Source organism: Neophocaena asiaeorientalis, unplaced genomic scaffold, assembly GCF_003031525.2.
Source record: "Neophocaena asiaeorientalis asiaeorientalis breed wild unplaced genomic scaffold, Neophocaena_asiaeorientalis_V1.1 scaffold180, whole genome shotgun sequence".
In the NCBI taxonomy this organism is placed as follows: Eukaryota; Metazoa; Chordata; class Mammalia; order Artiodactyla; family Phocoenidae; genus Neophocaena; species Neophocaena asiaeorientalis.
In genome coordinates this window covers 4,500,235-4,522,032 of record NW_020173697.1, presented here as the reverse complement: position 1 = coordinate 4,522,032, position 21,798 = coordinate 4,500,235, and the positions used below count along the sequence as shown (strand labels likewise).

Genomic DNA, 21,798 nt, shown 5'->3' with positions numbered 1-21,798 from the left:
AGATAAACTTTCAGAGAGTATGACGCTCAGATATGTCATCTGAAACTGTACAGCTACTGATAAGGCTGTTTTGAGGAGTCCTGGACGCTTACACCACCATATACAATTAGATAAAATCTCTGCTTTGTATCCTGACTGCGCTGACTTCCTTTTCTAACCTTTATAAAAGTAAAACTTCTATAAAGTTTTTATGCTTGATTTCCCATTCTAAGATACTGAGTATCTCCAATGTTTGTCAGTCTGGGGTTCCAACTCAGCATATGTTAATTCATATTCACTGACTGATTTGATTCACTAAATCAAATAATTCAGCTACAAAGAAATATTTTACTAAGAACCTGATCATACACATAACAGCTTTGATTTAAAGAATGTTCACAGCATTTATGTAAATATAGTACTATCCATTCTATTTATTTATGTAATCTATAAGTTTTGCTTTACTGAATAGTTTTTTCCAAAGCTGGTTTAAATAAGCAAGTATATATAACTGGTTGCTTTCAATCACAAACTTAAAACCTGTAGTGATTATTGCTTACCATTATTTCTTTTATCTTCTCATTTATTAAACAAATACTTATTGTCAACTATTTACCAATATTACATCTGTCTTTGAAGATATAAGATGTATAAAACAGAATTCCAAGAATGCAAGGTTGGTGCAACATATAAAAATCAATCAGAGTAATATACCTTATCAAAAAAATAAAGGACAAAACTAGTTTAATTGATTCTATGATTCCTTATAATATTTAAAAACCTATACTGTTTTCATTTTTCACATGCATTTCTGTTTACTACTTAATACATACCAAAAAGAACCCATTCTTATTCCCCTTTCAGTAGTAAAACTGTACTGAACTGTGAGCACAAACTATATATGTGTGCAAGGCTTATAGGGATAGAGGAAATAGTCAATTAACTTAATAGTCATTTAATAGTCATTCTCTTCATTAAATGTTATTAAGAATTTATATGTGGGACTTCCCCAGTGGCTCAGTCGTTGAGAATCTGCCTGCCAATGCAGGGGACACGGGTTCAATCCCTGGTCCGGAAGATCCCACATGCTGTGGAGCAATTCAGCCCATGCACCACAACTACTGAGCCTGTGCTCTAGAGCCCACGAGCCACAACTACTGAGCCTGAGTGCCACAACTACTGAAGCCCACGCACCTAGAGCCTGTGCTCCGCAACAAGAGAATCCACTGCAATGAGAAGCCCATGCAATGCAATGAAGAGTAGCCCCCGCTTGCCACAACTACAGAAAGCCCGCATACAGCAACAAAGACCCAACAACTACAGAAAGCCCGCATACAGCAACAAAGACCCAACACAGCCAAAAATAAATAAATAAAAGAATTTATATGTGTATACTCTTTTTTAAACAAATTAAATAGACCATGTCTTTTGAGTTCTAAACTTATGCCACTTAAAATTAGTAGAACATTAATCTAGATTAATAGTAAAGGAATGATTAATATAAATACTATATAAGCCACAAATATACAGTAAGAAATTAGGAATCTGGAAAGTGAAATACAGAGACATTAAAATGGGTAAAAAAGAAATAATGAGACAAACTCTTTTTCATCCTGACAAGAGAAGAAAGGAAATTATTTTCTTTTTTTTAAACAAATGCATGAATAAATGGAAAGATCTGGGTAAGATACCTCATATCCATGGCTCAAACCTTTTACTAAGGGAAATTAAAATTTTTGAAAGATGACTAAAAATGGATTTGTTTAAGAGGTGAAAGCAACATAAAAATGGCAGCAATCTAGGTAGCAGAAATAATCCGAGAAATGAAAAATGAGTCAATATGGTTTAAGGTAGAAGAGTTGGGGTGGCATAGGGTTAATGAAATGAAAAAAGGATGTCGTGGGTGCATTCACTAAGCTTCCTCCTCTGTTTAAGTGGCATAATGTCTATCTGAGGGAATGGAACTGTTGTCAGCTTTACTCAAATGAAGCAATACAGAGGAAAAGACTTGGAAAAGTAAAAGCTCAATAAAATGCAAATGATTAGAGGCACTCAATGGTTTCATAAGATGGTCTCACGTGATTGAGGTTCTAACGTTAAAAGCTAACTGAATATAAGCTCACCAGCTGTAACAAACATACCACTCTGGTGGGGGACGCTGACAATGGGTATAAGGACAGCATGTGGGAAATCTCTGTACCGTCTCCCTCAGTTTTGTGGTGAAGCTAAACTGCTGTAAAAAGTTAGTCTTCAAAAAAAAAAAATGCTAATTGAGGTGTGTTATCAAGACATGGATATAAAAAGCAAAGTCGGACTAGCCAGAGTTACTGATAAAAAGGGAAGAAGAAAAATAACACCATGAAAAAGGAAGAAGCAAATATGGGCTATCTAAAATATGAGGAAAAGATAACCTGAAGCACTCTTAGATGACTATAGATTTCAGTTTGCTAATTCAGTTTGAATCAGGGAAATGAACTGACTACATATGACAATAACAAACAAATTATAAAAACCAGAAGTTATGACAGTGTGGAGAAAATGCTCTATAATGCCAATGGTGCTACAAAGTTCAACAAAAGAATAGGGAAGCAGCTGCATAGCGCAGCGAGATCAGCCCAGTGCTTTGTGACCAGCTAGAGGGGTGGGATGGGGAGGGTGGGAGGGAGACGCAAGAGGGAGGAGATACGGGGATATATGTATATACATAGCTGATTCACTTTGTAATAAGGCAGAAACTAACACAACATTGTAAAGCAATTATACTCCAATAAAGATGTTAAATTTTTTTAAAAAATCATAATATTCAAATTGGAGGAGACCCTGAGTATTAACTAATCCAACTTCTTGCTGAATAAAGTATTCTCATATCCCCATCTAAATATCCCTGACACATGGTCATTCAAACCCCTCGTGTAATACTTTCAGTTTGAGAGCACTGATTAAATCCCACAACAGCCCATCCACTAAACACACCTCATAATGGATGGAAATCTGCTTCTTTACTTCTAATCACAGTACTTCTACAATGTGGATATACAAAGAAATCTAATTCCTCTTCTACAAGACAAGCCATCCAATGCTTCTGAACTTGTTCCTTTAAGCATGCTTTCTTTAATGGTAGCGAAATTTTCCCAGCTTCTCTAATTTTCCTCATAAAATGTTTCAAGCCTTAGTAAAGTCAATATGGCACAAAAGTTAAGTGAGTGAACTTTGGCACCAAACTGTCCAACTTCAACTCCCGGTTTTACTAATAAACAGTTATGTGGCCTTCAAGAAATTAGTTATTTATACAGTCATTTATCATATATCAATTTCTTAATCTATAAAACTAGGAACAGTAATATGTGCCTTGTAGCACTGGGGATGACTAGATGAGCTAATAATAATCAACTCTCATTATTCCTGGTAGTTATGTTGTATAAAGTCACCGCGAATATGAATTAGCGCATACTGAATGATTACCCCGAGGAGAATTACAGAGTTAGGCTCCTGACAGCCTCTTGCTACAACATTTTCACCAATGGATTAATATACAACCTTGTTTTATGTGTGTTTCTGTTTAAAGACACCTTATTACAGGGTCCATTCATTAACACTGAACTCTCGGCCAACAACACTGTAACTCACACCTGAATGAAGCTTCTCTGATACAAATATTTCCTCCATAAGGAACATCACAGCCTTCTTGCACTTAAGAACACAAGACAGCATAAGGCGTGAGGGCCATTTTAAGCAATGAAATCACCAGCAAAATGCCCCCAAATGCAGAAAATGCAGCTGAGCAGACTATGAAAGTACATTTGTTCATGAGCGCTGAAACAGGAAAGCAGAGCTGGCCTTGCTCCCGCTCAGCTGGGACTTGCGCACTGGGCAACTCAAAGTCCCTGGGGCTCTGCACATGCCCAGGAATGACCGTGAAGGGACTGGGAGTACTGATGTGCGGCTACACATAAATTATAGCAAGCAGGCAAATCCACAGGTAGCGGGGACGGGCGAGGCACGTAAATCCCTCCGCGGTGGTCTTGGTACAGAGTACGCAACCCAGCAGCAGCTCCTACGTTTATGTCACTATCAGCCTCCTCATCCCCGTCCTCATGGGCACATGCTTTGTCAATATTCTGTTGTGTGGCCAGTAGTGAATATAGTGAAAGCTTCATTTCCTCCATTACTTTAATTTAAAATTTTATATGTTTCAAAAACGTCTTTAGCTCCTAGGAGTAACTGGTACTAGTCAGGGGGCAATAAAATAGGCACAATCATATACTGTTAGACCGAGCGTAAACTGGCACAGCGTTTGTAGAAAGAAAATTAGTAGTATTTAGTTAATAAATTTAGTTAAATAAATTTAATTTCATAAATTCAATAAATTTAGTAATATTTCTTTCTAGAGCCTTCATAAAGAACATAACAGAGCAAGTCCTTTAATCCAGGAATTACCCTTCTAAGATTGTACTCTACAGAAATAGTGAGAAATAAAAAATATGTTCAAAACACAAAGTGTTCCAAAAAGTGAAAAATTACAATGTCTTATATTAGAGGATTTGCTATATAAACTATAGGTAACAGCACTGGAATCGAATACAGACATCAAAAGTCCCATGAAAACAATTTTTTGCATGGGGAAATTTTTATGGTAAAAATGTTAAATAAAAACAGATACCAAAAAAAAAAAACCCAGCAGATAAAACTTTGTGCATGATTTGATCTCCTCTAACTATAGAAAAAGAAATATGAACAAAAGATGCAAAAATAGACCACAGTTTTCATAGTGACTGCCTTGCAGGATGAGCAGTGATTTCTTCTCCTGTTTCTAACACCTACTGATACCTTCCAATATTTCTAAAGCTAATCTATATCACCTTGGTAAGCAGAAAAACAAGACCAAAAAGCCACTTGCGATTTTCCTTCAGGTTTTCTTTTTCCTTGAGCGAAAGGAGGAGAAAAAAGAGGTCTGAACATTTGGCTATGAATCCTAAGTGAAAGGGGGACGACAGGATGGCCAGCTGCCACTATTTTAAAATCAGGAAATATGTGAGCTTTCTTGACTTCAGCAAAGGAAACAGCATTAAAATGGAACTTGAGGATTAAAGGAAGTAAAATAAATAAATGCCTTTGAATAAAGCAAAACACTGGCATGCAAAGATGACACTTAATAAACATTGTGGTACATGATTCTTTTTGAATTACGGTTTTCTCAGGGTATATGCCCTGTAGTGGGATTGCTGGGTCATATGGTAGGTCTATTTTTAGTTTTTTAAGGAACCTCCATACTGTTCTCCATAGTGGCTGTATCAATTTACATTCCCACCAACAGTGCAAGAGGGTGCCCTTTTCTCCACACCCTCTCCAGCATTTGTTGTTTGTAGTTTTTTGATGGCCATTCTGACTGGTGTGAGGTGATACCGCATTGTAGTTTTGATTTGCATTTCTCTAATGATTAGTGATGTTGAGCATCCTTTCATGTGTTTGTTGGCAGTCTGTATATCTTCTTTGGAGAAATGTCTATTTAGGCCTTGTGCCCATTTTTGGATCAGGTTGTTTGTTTTTTTGATATTGAGCTGCATAAGCTGCTTGTATATTTTGGAGATTAATCCTTTGTCAGTTGTTTCGTTTGCAAATATTTTCTCCCATTCTGAGGGTTGTCTTTTCGTCTTGTTTATGGTTTCCTTTGCTGTGCAAAAGGTTTTAAGTTTCATTAGGTCCCATTTATTTATTTTTGTCTTTATTTCCATTTCTCTAGGAGGTGGGTCAAAAAGAGAAAAACAAATACCGTATGCTAACACATATACATGGAATCTTTAAAAGAAAATGGTTCTGAAGAACCTACAGGCAGGATGGGAATAAACATGCAGACGTAGAGAATGGACTGGAGGATATGGGGAGGGGGAAGAGTAAGCTGGAATGAAGTAGAGAGTGGCATGGACATATATACACTACCAAATGTAAAATAGACAGCTAGTGGGAAGCAGCCACATAGCACATCAGCTCAGTGCTTTGTGACCTCCTAGAGGGGTGGGATAAGGAGGGTGGGAGGGAGACGCAAGAGGGAGGGGATATGGGGATATATGTATACCTATAGCTGACTCACTTTGTTATACAGCAGCAACTAACATAACAATGTAAAGCAATTATACTCCAATAAAGATGTTAAAATAAATAAAAAGTTTTTTAAAAATGTGTACCAAATATTAAAAGATAGTCTGTCTTAGAATAATTTCATATCACACCAGATTGCAAACAAATGAGTCCTTGTACCAAGGTGCATTGGTAATTCCTGGATATGAATGACATTAAAATGAAAGTACTGATTGAGAAGGCAGACCCATTGAATTCTCCAGGCTGGATATACAGCTTGCTTCATTGTTAATGGCACTTGTGTGTTCACACAGTTGGAGAAACAGACTTCTGTTCGTTTGTTGCTTTCAGTATGGAATACTTTATACCAATAAATTTTAAAATGTTAAAAAAAAAGACAACACTTTAAGTGTGACGGAGTAGGAAAAGTTATTGATCTACGACAGTGGAAAAGGATTACAATACATACGTAAATAAGAGACAGTGGGTATTAGTAAGTATGAAGTTAGGAGCATATCACACACACAATAGTTGAATTCGTCTCTTACCAATGATTACTAGTTATAAAAGGTAAGGGCATTTTTATTCTTATAGCAATATATCATTATACTAGTTTGAAAGCTTTTTATTATTTTCCTTTTTCATTCACAAGGAGTTTGCAGGAGAAGCAAATCCTTCAAATGTGTTTAAACTGGCTGATTTATCAACGCGTTTTAACTTGCTTCTTTTCCTAATTTAACCTACTGGAGTGTATACCGTAGCAGGATCTGAAAACAAAATAAATAAATTTGACTTCTTAATATTGAACTGTAAAACGAACATATTGAAAGAAGCAAGAGCTGTAAAGCTGCCCTCACGAGACAGAATGGCTTGCTGACCAAGGCAGAGTTGTGTGAAACCTGGTTATACTAACGTTACACATAAAAGCCCTAAGATGAGGACAGCGGTAGAGGCACAGTGGTGGCGATGGCGACAGTGATGGGGGTGCCCGAGAAGCTCCCTGAGGAGCCATCCAAGCAGCAACCGAGGGGGCTCTCCGGCTCACAGCTCAAGCCTCATGAGGAGACCCACGGCGGGATGTGAGAGCAGCCCAGACCACAGCTAGCTGAGGCTCGGAAGAGCATGGTGATCAGCCTGGGTACGTCCCCTAACCGGTGGTCACTCATCACTGAGTTTTCAACAGTTGTCAACAACATAAAGAAACGACTAATATAATTTTCGCAAATCCAAATTTATTTAATCCCAAAGGACAATCTGCATTCTAAGACTGTGTCACCCTACTTTTTTCACATTAAAATGTTCATTCTTTTACCAAAGGATGGAATTAGGGCTGAGAAACTTTTTTTTTAAATGAGCTTACTTGGCAAATTAAAAGTTGGAAGTCCTCAATCAGGTCTCCAATTTTATTTTATTTTTCATTTTATAGACCTAGTAAGTACCTGTCAACCTAAACCAACGCCAGAAAAGTAGGAATTAACCAGCAAAAATTTGGGCAGAGGGAGCAGCAGGTACACAGGAACAAGGATGAGGAAAAACATGTCTTTTAAGTCTGCACTCCCAGAACTCTGGAAAGAAAGAGCAGAAGATAAGGCCAAGGAAGGACACAGGCCTCCAAGAGACACTGCAGGCCACTTAGGGGCTGCAATTTGATCAAAGAGGCAATGAAAGGTCATTAGGTCAACTTTTTAGTGTATGCTATTTACAAACCTTTTCCAAGGGTATATTTATTTGGTCAGATAATTTTTCAGACTCAAAACTATATCAAATTCCCATTAAGTTTTCTCTAAATCAAGTTAGTTGTAGCTATGGTCTACTGAGATTATTTTGTTTCCTGATCAATCATACAACATATCTACTATTTCTTTCCACTTTATGTCTTCTGGAAATATGACTATATCCTTTGAATGTTTTTTCTATGTCCTCTTTAAAAATGGAGATTAGTTACAGGAGGACACGCTTCTAAAACTTTTTTAATTTGGACATCAAAATATTAACCAGCATCCTCTGAATATAATTCTTTAACCAATGACTAATCCACCTAACAATTTTTATTTATATTTCTTTACCATGTCTACACTGAGACACCCTGGTAACAGTATCCTGCTGAAGTTTATATACCCCACTAGGTATCTAAGTAATTTTTTCACAATGCCTCTAAGGCCAAAAGAAATACCTAGCAGTCCCATTCATTAAACAGTTAGGTCAAAACTGCTGAACAGTATGGTCTACACTTTGTCCAACAGATGTAGTTACATTTCCCTCACAACTGTAAAATATCCAAGGCACTGTGAGGCTCCAACTTGCCTCAGCACACAGGTTGAGAACTATAGCTCTAGCCTACAACCCTAAAAAGAAATAAAGGCTGTATCTGACAAAATCCATTCTCTGTGAATTTATGCTGCATTGCAGTGATGACTGCTTTCTTTTTTCTTTTCTTTTTTTTTTTTTTGCGGTACGCGGGCCTCTCACTGTTGTGGCCTCTTCCGTTGCAGAGGACAGGCTCCGGACACACAGGCTCAGTGGCCATGGCTCACAGGCCCAGCCGCTCCGTGGCATGCGGGATCTTCCCAGACCGGGGCACGAACCCGTGTCCCCTGCATTGGCAGGCGGACTCTCAACCACTGCATCACCAGGGAAGCCCGACTGCTTCCTTTTAAGATGTTTGCAGGCTCTACTTTTAATCTTGCCTGGGATGAACATGAAAAAAACTAGTCTAGTTTTTAGAATCTGCCTTTTGAAAATTATATGATACTTGATGATCTCCAGTTTGCTATCAATTCTTCCATTTTCTACGTCCTCACATAAAACCAAAATAAATTCAATGAATATATATGAAAGTTCATTCAGTATTTGGTATCATGTTTAATCTTTCAAGTACCCAATATTTTAAAATTTTATAACCAACTAAACCAATAACTGTTTTGCCTGTTCACTAGTAGTATCTCAAGAAGCTGAGAAGTCCTTAAAACGGTGCTCGAGGAGCTCAACTCTACACTCAGACGGACTTAGTTTAAATCCTACCTCCGCCACTTACTAGTGGCCTGACCATACACAGGTTTTAAATCTCTGCAGGTCCTAATTTCTTCATCTTATTAAAAGAGTGATATCTAATTCAAAGGGATGCTGTGATAAGTAAATATAACTTGGTACATAATAAGTATGCAATAAATAATATCTATCATCAATAATAACAAGTTCAAAGCAACATAAGAAAAGGTATACTATATGTTTGAGTACTGCTAAACCCCCCAAAGTTAGCAGAAAGGAAATGATAAACGATCTCACAATCACAAATGGTTGAAAAGCTGAAAATTAAAATATTGAAACTATATCTGATGCTCAAACAAAGACTGAATGGAAGTTGTGTTCTAGTGGAAGAAGTAACTGAGATACACAGTCATTGAAGACAATATGAAAGAAGTGTAAATGTATGTGAACATTCAAGGTTATATGGGAGCCTGATGCAAATGGACCACACTAGTCCATTACTCGTCACTCCAACTGTGAAGAACCAAGAAACCTTATGGAAGATGAACAGCATGAAGATGCATAACATAGTTTTCCCTATTTTCTTTATACTATACACATTTATTTTAAGAGATCTGATTAAAATTAAACAAAAAAAGGGGCTTCCCTGGTGGCGCAGTGGTTGAGAGTCCGCCTGCCGATGCAGGGGACACGGGTCCGTGCCCCGGTTCGGGAGGATCCCACATGCCGCAGAGTGGCTGGGCCCGTGAGCCATGGCCGCTGAGCCTGCGCGTCCGGAGCCTGTGCTCCGCAACGGGAGAGGCCACAGCAGTGAGAGGTCCGGGTACCGCAAAAAATAAAAAATAAAAAGCCATACAAATTATATAGTAGAAAGGTCAATAATACCAGCGGATAAAACCCCACACAAAAATCTTCTTTACCATTTCATAAAAAACATGCATATGTGGAAGTCTGTAGCCCTCTTTTCTCAAAAATGGGAAGTATTTACAATTAGCTTAACACTTCAGGCTACTGTACATAATTCATAATGTTAATTTGTATTCCCCTCAATTATTTACCTCTGCTCAACTACCTTTTAATAATCTTTTATAATTGGGAGAGCCATAAAGAGTTTTATCACACTCAAAAGTATTCTCTGTAAAATGACAAATTAAATTTTCACAAAATGGTTATCTGCTCTTAACTGGAACGTTTTTATGGAAGAAATGGGAAGATCTAAAAAAACACATATGCATACTTTAAAAAAAGGAACTATGCAAGTTAAAACTATTGACTGCAACCATATTAAATTAATTAATGGAAGAAAAGAAAAAACCCAATGAACAGGATCATAGTGAGCCATCGATCAGAGATGAACATGCAGAGAAAGAAACAGAAAAGTGGGGTTCTAAGTAATGAGGAAAAGGAAGACCCAAAGGCATGTCTTGGATTTCTGCACAGAATGTAATTCCATTTTAAATATATTCTGATTTATTTAAAGCAAGTGGATAAAGTTATTACAACCATATGTTGGTTCAAAGTTATCACATGTTCCTTTAAATAGTATGTGCAGCCTATAACATATATAAGCTACAAAAATCAGGCTGAAGAGCTACATGTTTTCCACATGTAATCAAGGGCCAAATTTGCACATAAGAAAATGACTGCATCCAGAAGGCAAAAAATATTCCATATAACGGAGAAAACACCCAGAAGGTGTAGGTATTAGGCTGTACATGGCCTAAAACAAATTTACAAGCAAGGGTGAATTTATGGCTCATCACGGTCCAACCTGTTTATATTGGCTTGTTTAGACACGGCCTTCAATCTTTTCCAAGTTTTTCTAAGAGCATCGGCATCAGAGGAATGGTGATGACCTGCAGCCCCCTTGGGAAATCCTGGATGTACTCCAGGTGGGATTCCTCTGCCAATAAATACGCATGATGACTTCCATTATTTTCTCTAAAGCAAAGCACAAGCAACTTCTGCAGAACATGCCATACCTTTCTGGAAGCCTTCGGCCATGTCTTTCTCCTTTCCACTTAGCTTCATTATCTTCTGCTCTTTGTTGCTGCATTTGATCAAAAATGGCATGGTAATGTTCATACTGTCCTCGAGAAGAAAAAGATGATGGAGCCACAGCCCCTCCACTGCCAAAAAGGGGAGCCTAGGAATCAAACAAAGAGCTCTCACATGCTTGTCTCACAAGACCTAAAAGGTCTGTACTACCCTCAAAAGAAAAAAGTAAATTTCAACACTTGACTCTTAAAAAGCAATTACCTAATTTAACATGTTTTCCTCCTATATTACAACCATTAACAATCAAAAACTAGTATACTTTGTTACTAACAATAAAGCTTAATTCAATGTAACTAAAATATAAACTATCACTAAATTTATGTAACTATGAAAAAACTTGGTCTTAATTAACAAGTTTTGAAACAAGTTTCTAGTATACATTTTATGTGATCCCATCCTATTAAGTTTAAATATGTATAGCTTATAAATAAAACAGAGCCTGCTTTTTGTAACACTCAAAATTATATCTAATGAAAACATATGGCATTTAACATACCCCAAATCCAATTCAACAAGCAATGAGGATATAAACACCACTGAAACATACTCTAGGTGTAAATAAAAGAAACAAAACAACATACCAATCCTTAAGCAGTTGACAAACAAACTGGGAAACAAAGTGTAAAGCTTGAAAAACATTTCATTTCCTGTAGTAAATGAGTGGCCTCAGGCACACTGTAAAGTAGTAAATACTGAACAAATTTACAAAATAGAAAAACAAAATTATGAGAAATAAAAATTCCAAAAACAAAAATCACTGGAGAAAAATATTATTCAACCCAGCCTTGAAAGCAATGTAACAAAGAAAGAGTAAATGATTAAATATGAACCATGGTATTAAAGTAAAACTTAAAGTAAAAATAAGCACTGGAGGTGTATATTTAGGTGTTGGCAGTAGGGGGAAAAAGGACGCAGGAAGACGCAAGAAGTTAACTAGAAAGAAGGCAGATAGGAAGTGTTATTTGGTCCTAAAAGGTCATCACAGGTAACTACCCTCAGCTGTGCGAGTTCATAGAATCAACAACAGAAAGCACGCATACATTTTCTAGCAGGAAAGTGCACTAAGACAGTTTCTTAGAAGGTTGGTGGGACTTCCCTGGTGGTGCAGTGGTTAAAAATCCGCCTGCCAATGCAGCGGACAAGGGTTCGAGCCCTGGTCCAGGAAGATCCCATGTGCCACGGAGCAACTAGGCCTGTGTGCCACAACTACTGAGCCTGCGCTCTAGAGCCTGCAAGCCACAACTACTGAAGCCTGTGCGCCTAGAGCCCGTGCTCTGCAACGAGAAGCCACCGCAATGAGAAGCTCATGCACCGCAACAAAGAGTAGCCCCCGCTCACCACAACTAGAGAAACCCCGTGTGAAGCAACGAAGACCCAATGCAGCCAAAAATAAACAAATAAAGTTTAAAAAAAAAGGTCAGTAAGTCAAATTACGCATGATAAGCAAGAATAAGAGAGACAACAAAGTAGAGGAACTAATTAGAAGGCTTGCTGCACTGACACCAAGCCAAGAAGCCTGCGAGCAAAGAAAGGCAATCAGAGAAGAAGTCAACGGTGAAGGGAACTGTGGGTTCTCTGCGGAAATAACAAAGGATGAAGGCAAAGGCATAGGACACAGCCTCAGAACACACGCACCCAAGCGCATGGAAAACTCACAGAAAACAGAGATGTCAGGATGAGAGTTGAGTAAGTGTAGAATGTTACAGAGGTCAGGGGGCAAGAACTGCACTGCAAAGAGGAAATAGGAACCTCAGAGGCAGAGGCCAGCAGCACCAAAACGAAGACAAAGTGACGTGACTCAAGTGGAGGGGCAGCACTCAAACGCAGATGAGAGCAGAAGCCAGAACACTGCCCGGAAAGGGAGAAGAGCTTCCAGGTGACGACATCCTGAGGAAGAAGTCTGGCTAAGGAAAATACGAGAACCAAATAAAAGGCATTTCAGTGTACCCAGTGAGATAAAACTTGTGTTAACATCTTGACGCAAGAATTGTGTACAGTATTATAAGAAAGCCTGATTTTTAAAAAAGTCAGCTGAAGATAAAAATAGAAAACTGATTCAAGATGCTTGCATAGCAAGAGATGAAAGTTGCTAGAAATAGGGAAGATACCTCATTAGGCAGGAAACTCCATCAAGGTGATTTTCATATACATTTTCAAAATGTGCATCTCAGGGCAAGATTATCAGAATCACAATTCTGGTAAAAGGTGGTCATACCTCCTACGAGCCTGGTTCCTCGAGTTTAGTCTGGCGCTAATACCAACTTAAGGTTGAGTGTTCTAAGTTTTCTCTCTAGCAAAATCAAATGTATGTACATATCTCTGAAGATACCTATACTCAAAATAATGCTGAAAACACTGCACTAGAATACTGAAACAACAGGATCTTTTAAACATGACTTTATTCACCAATTATAAGTGCAGGTCGATGTTCTGACAAATACAGACACTCTTGGAACCACTACCACAATCGAAAGCACATCCATCACCCCAAAAGGTCCCTCATGTTCCTTTGCAGCCAACATCCCCTCCCTCCTTCTAGCAAACACTGATCTGCTCTCTGTCACAGAAATTGGATTTGCCTTTTCTTATCATTTCATATAAATGGATTCATACAATATGTACTCTTGTGCCTGGCTTCTTTCACTCAGTATGCTGTTGACTGACCCATGTTGTTGCATGTATTAACAGGCTATTCCTTTTCAATGCTGAGCAGCATTCCAATATATTGTCAAACAACAGATACACTCTTATATATAATGGTTATCCATATAATCAAACTATATATGTGGAACATTTCATAATTTTCCTAAAAACACACTTTCATAAGAGATATATCAAAAATGGATAAAGCACTGAAAATCAACTACAATTTAAAAAAAGAAAAAAATACCTACCAGAAGAATCAAAAAGAAAAAATGGACAAAGCAAAAAGTCCCAGATTTTGCAGATACTAAGTAATCAAGGACAGTAGGTTATTTATACTGTGCATAATGTCTTGGTATTTAGAGGTATATAATAATAGAATATTAACTTTGAAATAGTTCCCTTAATGTTTAGTTTTTGTTTTATCTTTATTTTGGGGAATCTCCTTAATTTGATTCACATTTTATTGAGCTTCCAGGTCCTTATCAACAGTACAGAAATCAAACAGCTGAAGAAGTTAAATATTTCAAACCTCATAGGGAATAAGTACAGAAACTAACATAGACTTTGCTTTACATCATGGAAAATAAATTGTTTTATTAATCCTCACAGAAAGCAGTATAGAAGTTTATGAAGCGAAGCAGAAACCTATTAAGCACATAGTATCTCACACTGTTGAGAAACTATAATCAAACATTGGTAAAACTGGACTTTAGGATTAAATATGGCTTTAGACATCATAGGAAAAAAAGGTGCTTTACTGCATAAAGAAGATATACGCAAACGGAGAAGAAAAAATAATCAAATTCTCAACACTGATCATGGACTGATATAAAATGCTTGACAAGATCTGAGGGCCTGCACTTTGGTAAGATTTTACTTTCTAATCATATAAGATATAGGGTTAGTCATTTTAGAATGGGCCAAATTCTGTCTGAGTCATTCCTTATCACTCAGGAGGTTAAAAGTTCAATTTCATAGTAAATTGGATAGTACAGTACAAAAATAGTAAAGTACAATTTTAAAGATAAAATTGTATTACTAAAAACTGTATAAGTCTATATTAATACAGAATTAGAAAAAGTGACTCCTACTGGGTTATTGATATGTAATACGAAAAATGTGTCATCTCAAGACACTGAAATACAAACCAAGAAAGCCAGGGCAGAACATGTATATCTACATAAACAGATAAATTTTTATTCAAATCATATCTTTCGGGGAAAAAGAAACAAGTAAGAATGGTAATCATTTCAACTTAACAAATATCTACTGGGCACCTAAATACCAAGTTTATTGAGCAAGGTCAGGCGAATTCACAGTTTAAAGACCTTAAGTAACAGTTGATTGGATTATACAAATTAAAACTGATAGTACAGAGGAATAATAGTATGTATTCACTTTTTATTGCTGTGTCATAAAGTACTACAAACTCAGCAGCTTAAGACAGACCCATTTGTGGTCTCAGGAGTCTGGGCATGGTTAGCAGGGTCCTCTGCTGGGGGTCTCACCAGGCAGAAATCAAGGTGTCAGCCAGGGCTGCCACCCTCATCTGAGGCTCAGGATCCTCTTCCAAGCTCATTGGTTCCTGGCAGAATTCACTCCCTTGTGGCTGTCACGGCTAAGGTCACTACATTCTTGCTAGCTGTTGGTCAGAGACCACTATCAGCTCCCACAGGACACCTGTGCTTCCCTGCCACGTGAACGCATGCTTTTTCCCAGGCCAGCAGAAGCTGTCTCTCTGACCTTCTCCCTTCCAGGCTGCTATGAGGGAGGCTTATAAAATAGTGACGTGACCACAGGAGTGGCTACCCCATCAGCAGGGCCATACAACACAGCCTAACCAAGAGGCTGTGACACACCCTGTTCACAGGTTCCCCCATGCTCCAGTAAAGGGATAACATCAGGCCTGACCCCTGGAGTCAGGAATTTTGGGACCACCTTAGAATTCGGCATGTAAAGGATGTTATGAGGGCGAAAGAAGAAATGCAAGATTCAGACTGGCAGAGCAAGGAAAGGAAAAGGAGCTTAACAGGTGAGTCCTTGCAGGCCAAGCTCAGGCACTGCTCTTGAAATTCATTCCTCCTTCCTTCCTCCCTCCCTCCCTCCCTTCTCTCTTTCTTTCTTTCTTTCTTTTCTTTTTCTTTCTTTCTTCCTTTCTTTCTTTCCTTTCTTTCTTTCTCTTTCTTTCTTTCCTTTCTTTTTCTTTCTTTCTTTCTTTCTTTTCTTCCTTTCTTTCTTTCCTTCCTTTTCTTTCTTTTTCTTTCTTTTCTTTCCTTCCTTCCTTCTCTTTCTTTCTCTTTCTTTCCCTCCCTTCCTCTCTCTCTCTCTCTCTTTCTTTCTTTCTTTTAAATGAAGAAATTAAGGCTCAGGAAAGTTAAGTAACTTGCCCAAGGTTGTACAGTGTGGATCTGCCCAAAGGAAATGTCTGACTTAACCTACCTAGGTAAATGGCTGGTTAGGTCACTGGTTACCTAGGTAAATGGCTGGAGGTAGGAGTGAGAGTGAGGAGGGACGGAGGGTGCTTTCAGGTAAAGACTAATACAGGTATCAGGACGTAGCTCCAGCAGGCCACACACAGTGGGGAAACTGCAGTACGGTCCTTAGCTCAGCATGACTAGAGCGCATGGCACGACCAGGATGAGTGCGGAGGGACTGGCAGGGCCCCGCTTAGTACGGGTCTTCTGGAAACGGAATCTTCAGGTCTGCGTGAAGCTAGAGGAGGACTTTAGGCAGAGTGGAGACAAACTGTATTTGATTTTAAAAAAACGCCTCAGGCAGGAATGGTGTATCACAGCCTTCACAGCAAACTTTTTATGCAATTTTAACAGTGTCACATATTAGTTATCAGTACAAATTACAAACCATATACGTGCAGGAAAACTAAGGAGTCATAATAGATGCTGAAGAACTCTAGTAAAAAGTAAGTGTATCCCCCCAAAAAGCCAATTGTATACCTTTTCAAGAGCAGGAGGAAACTGGAGAAAAAGCAGTAGTGTAAGTGCACTGGCACCAAAGGCCTACCTTCATTTCACCGCTTCCACCAGCACTCAGCACGTTTCTCCATCCTTGTTCCCTGGCCCTATTTATTTTCTCCAACTTTTGGGGAAAAGAAACAAACAAAACACCATTTCAAATATTTAGTATAAAGTACATGAAATACATTTAGAAATAAAATGGAATCAGTGTATCCCTTTTAAAAAAAAAAGGGCGGGGGGGACTTCCCTGGTGGCACAGTGGTTGGGAGTCCTCCTGCCGATGCAGGGGACACGGGTTTGATCCCTGGTCTGGGAGGATCCCGCGTGCCGCGGAGTGGCTGAGCCCGTGTGCCACAGCAACTGATCCTGCGCTCTCGAGCCCGCAAGCCACAACTACTGAGCCCGCAGGCCTACAGCCCGTGCTCCGCAGCAAGAGAGGCCACCACGATGAGAAGCAAGTGCACTGCAGCGAGCCGTGGCCCCCACTCACCGCAACTAGAGAGGACCAGCGTGCAGCAACGGGGACCCAACGCAGCCAGGGGAAAAAAAAAAAAAAGGCGCATGTGTAGGAGGCAGTGCAGCACACCGGGGAAATGGACCATCCTCTTACCCTTTCCTTTTCTTGCCTTTTCATCTGTTCAGCCTTCATTAAACTAATCTGTAACAAGTTTTAAAGACAAACTTTTTAGAACACTTGAAACTATTATCCTCTCCAACTTGGCAGGGGAAAAAAGTAAGAGCGAAATAACTACCTGATCCTTTTGTTTCTTTTCTTTTTCATTCAATTCCAACCTTCTCTTCCTTGCTGGTTCCTTAAATAAAAAAAAGAACAGTTTTTAATCAATAATAAATATTACTTCTTCTAGTTTCATCAGTAAAGCTAGCATACCAATGGTAGACATATGCCCAGGGAGGTTAAAAAACAGAAATAAGTTAGAGGTATTTGTTTGAAAGAAATAAGGAGGAAAGGTTTGGAGGTTTTATAAGATTTGTTTCTTCTTTTATAATTATTTTTACAAAGCTTTAAAATAAGCAGACAGATGTCTTTATACCTCAAACAGTTTCCTCCTTTCTTCTCCAGGATTCACTTTCTTCACTGGACTTTGATGGGCCTGGACAAAAAGTAAAACTACAAATTAGATAAGGATTTTGAAAAATTCAAATGTATGGAAATTTAAAACAGGAAAAAATGTAAAGTCAATACTGCCATAACTGTCTTTCAAAATATATTATCCCTGGGGCTTCCCCGGTGGTACAGTGGTTAAGAATCTGCCTGCCAATGCAGGGGACGTGGGTTCGATCCCTGGTCCGGGAAGATACCACATGCCGCGGAGCAACTAAATCTGTGCACCACAACTACTGAGCCTGTGCTCTAGAGCTGGCGAGCCACAACTACTGAGCCCGCGTGACACAACTACTGAAGCTGACGCGCCTAGAGCCTGTGCTCCGCAACAAGAGAAGCCACCGCGATGAGAAGCCTGCACACCGCAACGAAGAGTAGCCCCCGCTCGCAGTGATTAGAGAAAGCCCACGCGCAGCAATTAGAGAAAGCCTACACACAGCAATGAAGACCCAATGCAGCCAAAAATAAATAAATAAATAAATAAATAAATATTTTTAATAAATAAAAATAAAGTCACCTATAAAGAAGTAGATAAAGGACATACAGAGAGGTTAGCAAAAATAAAGGAAATAGCCAGTAACTACCACCCAAGTCAAGGCACAGAATACTGCCAACAAGCAGAAGCCCTCCACCAGAGAGGCAGCCACCATCCTGACTTTACTAATCACTATCTTGCCTGTCTTTATGGCTTTGCCAATTATGTATACCTTCCTAAGCAATACAGTTTAGTTTTCTGTGTTCTGAGTTGTATATTAATGGAATTACACAATATATATTCCTTTGTATCTCACTTCTGGTGCTCAACATTGTTTTCAGAATCGTCCATGTTATTATTTGCATCTGCATTTGTTTCCTTCATTGATAAGTAATACTCCATTGATGTTGATTCCTTTCTTGCATAGTTATCTTGCACTTTTCTCAGCAGGTCTAAAGTATTTGAGAATTGGGAGACTGGGATTGACATATATACACTAGTATGTATAAAACAGATAATAAGAACCTGCTGCATAAAAATAAATAAACAATGAAGTATTTGCGGCGTCTGTCGCTGCGTCGCTCCATTCCCTTTTCTGATCACTCATTGCTGCATGCTGAGCTTCTACCAGGCCACTTCACTGAACTCACTAGGAATGTGCTGCTGCTTCACTAGGATGTTCCACCTAGGGAATCATATCATGTGCAAATGTCTGTTTCCTCTTCTCTCCCAGTGTTTATGTTTCTTATTTCTTTCTCTTTTTAATTACATTAGCTAGGCTTCTGGAATAACATTAAATAATAGCAATCGTTGCAAACATCCTTGTTTTGCTCCTAACTTTAATGTAAATGCTTCCAATTTTTCAGTATTATGTATAATGCCTGACATGGGTTTCTAGTATATATAACTGTGTCATGTTAAGAACTTTCCCCTATATTTCTTGAATGAAAGAAATTTGGATTTTTAAAATTTATTTATTTATTTGTTTTTGGCTGCACTGGGTCTTCGTTGCTGCACGTGGGCTTTCTTTAGTTGCGGCGAGCGGGAGCTACTCTTTAACTTTTTTTTTTTTTTTGCGGTACGCGGGCCTCTCACTGTTGTGGCCTCTCCTGTTGCGGAGCACAGGCTCCGGACGTGCAGGCTCAACGGCCATGGCTCACGGGCCCAGCCGCTCTGCGACATGTGGGATCTTCCCGAACCGGGGCACGAACCCGTGTCCTCTGCATCACCAGGCAGACTCTCAACCGCTGCGCCACCAGGGAAGCCCGGGAGCTACTCTTTGTTGTGGTGCGCAGGCTTCTCCTTGAGGTGGCTTCTCCTCTTGTGAAGCACGGGCTCTAGGCACACGGGCTTCAGTAATTGTGGCATGTGGGCTCAGTAGTTGTGGTGCACGGGCTCTAGAGCGCAGGCTCAGTAGTTGTGGCGCATGGGCTTAGCTGCTCCACAGCATGTGGGATCTTCCTGGACCAGGGCTGGAACCTGTGTCCCCTGCATTGAGAGGTGGATTCTTAACCACTGCGCCACCAGGGAGGCCACTGGATCATTTTTAAAAACCATTTTATTGAGGTATGATGGACATACAAAAAGTTGTACATGTTCAACGTATACAACCAAAGAAGTTTTTTTTTTAAACTGTTAAATTCTACTCAACTTTCAGTATCTACCGAGATCATTTATGTATGATTTTCTCAACTTACTAATGAAGTGAAATTAATCAGTTTCCTACTGTTGAACCATCCTTGCATCCCAAAATGTATCCTATTTAATAATTCTTAAATCATTCTTTTGATAAATGGTTTGAGTTTTTGAAAAACTTCTTTTAGGATTTCTGCATGTGTGCTCATAAGTATAATGACCCATGGATTTCTTTCTTTTTTTATCTTGGGCTAGCTACTCAATTTTGTGAGCAATGTTAAGCCTACTGTATGATCAGTGTTTCAAACCGTTCAAAATACAATTCCATACACCAAAAAAGATTAAAAGTATTTACAGGAAACTCTAGTTATTTATCATGAACGAATTTTAAATTTTTCAGCTACCTTAGGAAAAAATGAATATAAAAAGAAACACTGTACAAAATTATTTACCAATGTTGGGTTTCAACTCAAAGGAAAGCAAATGCTACTTTAAAAAAATTATTTCAGTGGTCATTTACATTATTAGTAAAATAATTCAGCATTTGATTATATCATTAAAGTGTCTCCACTAACAATTCCATTTCAATAGCAGCTGTATTTTGGCAAAAGTCAATGTTATGAAATTACTCTCATATACCACTTATTGCTTCTACTTCCTAAATTTTGTAAAATGACCATAATGGATAAGCACTAAAATTCTAAATGCGAATTCAGAATATTACAAAATAAATATGACCCACAATCAATATGAAATTAATATAATTAATTCCAGAAATATATTACTGTTAAGATATTGTATAGCTACAATACATAAAAAAGAACTAGAAAGGCACCAAAAGTTTCCTTTCACTAAAAAAAAAAAAAATTCAAAAAGATATTTAAAGTTTCTGCTTACTTTAGAAAGCAACATGATACATAATTTAAACACAATTTCTTCCTTAGGAAATGCAACTAACTTATTTTAATGAATACATTATTTAATCTGAGCACAATAAAATGATAATATTTACAATATGTAACATCATCAAATGGGTTGATAAACTGTTAAAATGAGAATAATGATTCTCTTATACTGTGTTTTGGCATTTTAATTAAATGACCATTATAAACCAAATCGATTTTATTGATACAGTATGTTTTAAACTCAAAGCTACATCATCAATGTGATAAGTGGTATTAAGTCTCATACCAGGGACTTCCCTGGCAGTCCAGTGGTTAAGACTCGGCACTTCCACTGCAGGGGGCATAGGACTGATCCCTGGTTGGGGAACTAACATCTCGCAAGCCGCGCGGTGCAGCCCAAAAAACAAAAAAAAAACAAAACCTCACACCATGACTAACTAAATGGCAAGTTTACTCCCTGACAAAACGACCCAAGCAGTAGGTTCCCGGAACCGTCCCTTCTCCTCCTCACTGTATTATTAGGTCCTAACTCCTAACCTAATGCTGGCTAGTTATTTCAATTCAACCTTCACTTAAGCTGAACCATGTATCTCACCACCTCGCCCCAGGAAAGACACTAGGGTTAATGAGATGACAATAATACTGAAATATTTAAACAACAGTAGCTTTCAAACTTTTTGTAAAAGCAACCCACTGTAAGAAATATATTTCAGGGCTTCCCTGGTGGTGCAGTGGTTGAGAGTCCGCCTGCCGATGCAGCAGACACAGGTTCGTGCCCTGGTCCGGGAAGATCCCACATGCCGCGGAGCGGCTGGGCCTGTGTGCCATGGCCGCTGAGCCTGCGCATCCGGAGCCTGTGCTCCCCAACAGGAGAGGCCACAACAGTGAGAAGCCCGCGTACCGCAAAAAAAAAAAAAAACGAAATATATTTTATATCCA

The 21,798-nt window shown here is 38.7% G+C and overlaps 1 protein-coding gene across 3 annotated transcripts in view; it reads right to left on the bottom strand.

Moving 5' to 3' along the window:
- NEK1 (NIMA related kinase 1) overlaps positions 1 to 21,798 on the bottom strand; it is a 207,218-nt gene that overhangs the window by 120,625 nt on the left and 64,795 nt on the right. For all 3 annotated transcript variants that reach the window (XM_024750527.1, XM_024750529.1, XM_024750528.1), the window contains exons 12-16: positions 17,774 to 17,833; positions 17,474 to 17,533; positions 17,332 to 17,379; positions 16,768 to 16,842; positions 11,025 to 11,188 (exon numbers count right to left, since the gene is read on the bottom strand). In XM_024750527.1, the coding sequence (XP_024606295.1) occupies positions 11,025 to 11,188; positions 16,768 to 16,842; positions 17,332 to 17,379; positions 17,474 to 17,533; positions 17,774 to 17,833 (407 nt within the window). The remainder of the gene's footprint in view (positions 1 to 11,024; positions 11,189 to 16,767; positions 16,843 to 17,331; positions 17,380 to 17,473; positions 17,534 to 17,773; positions 17,834 to 21,798) is intronic.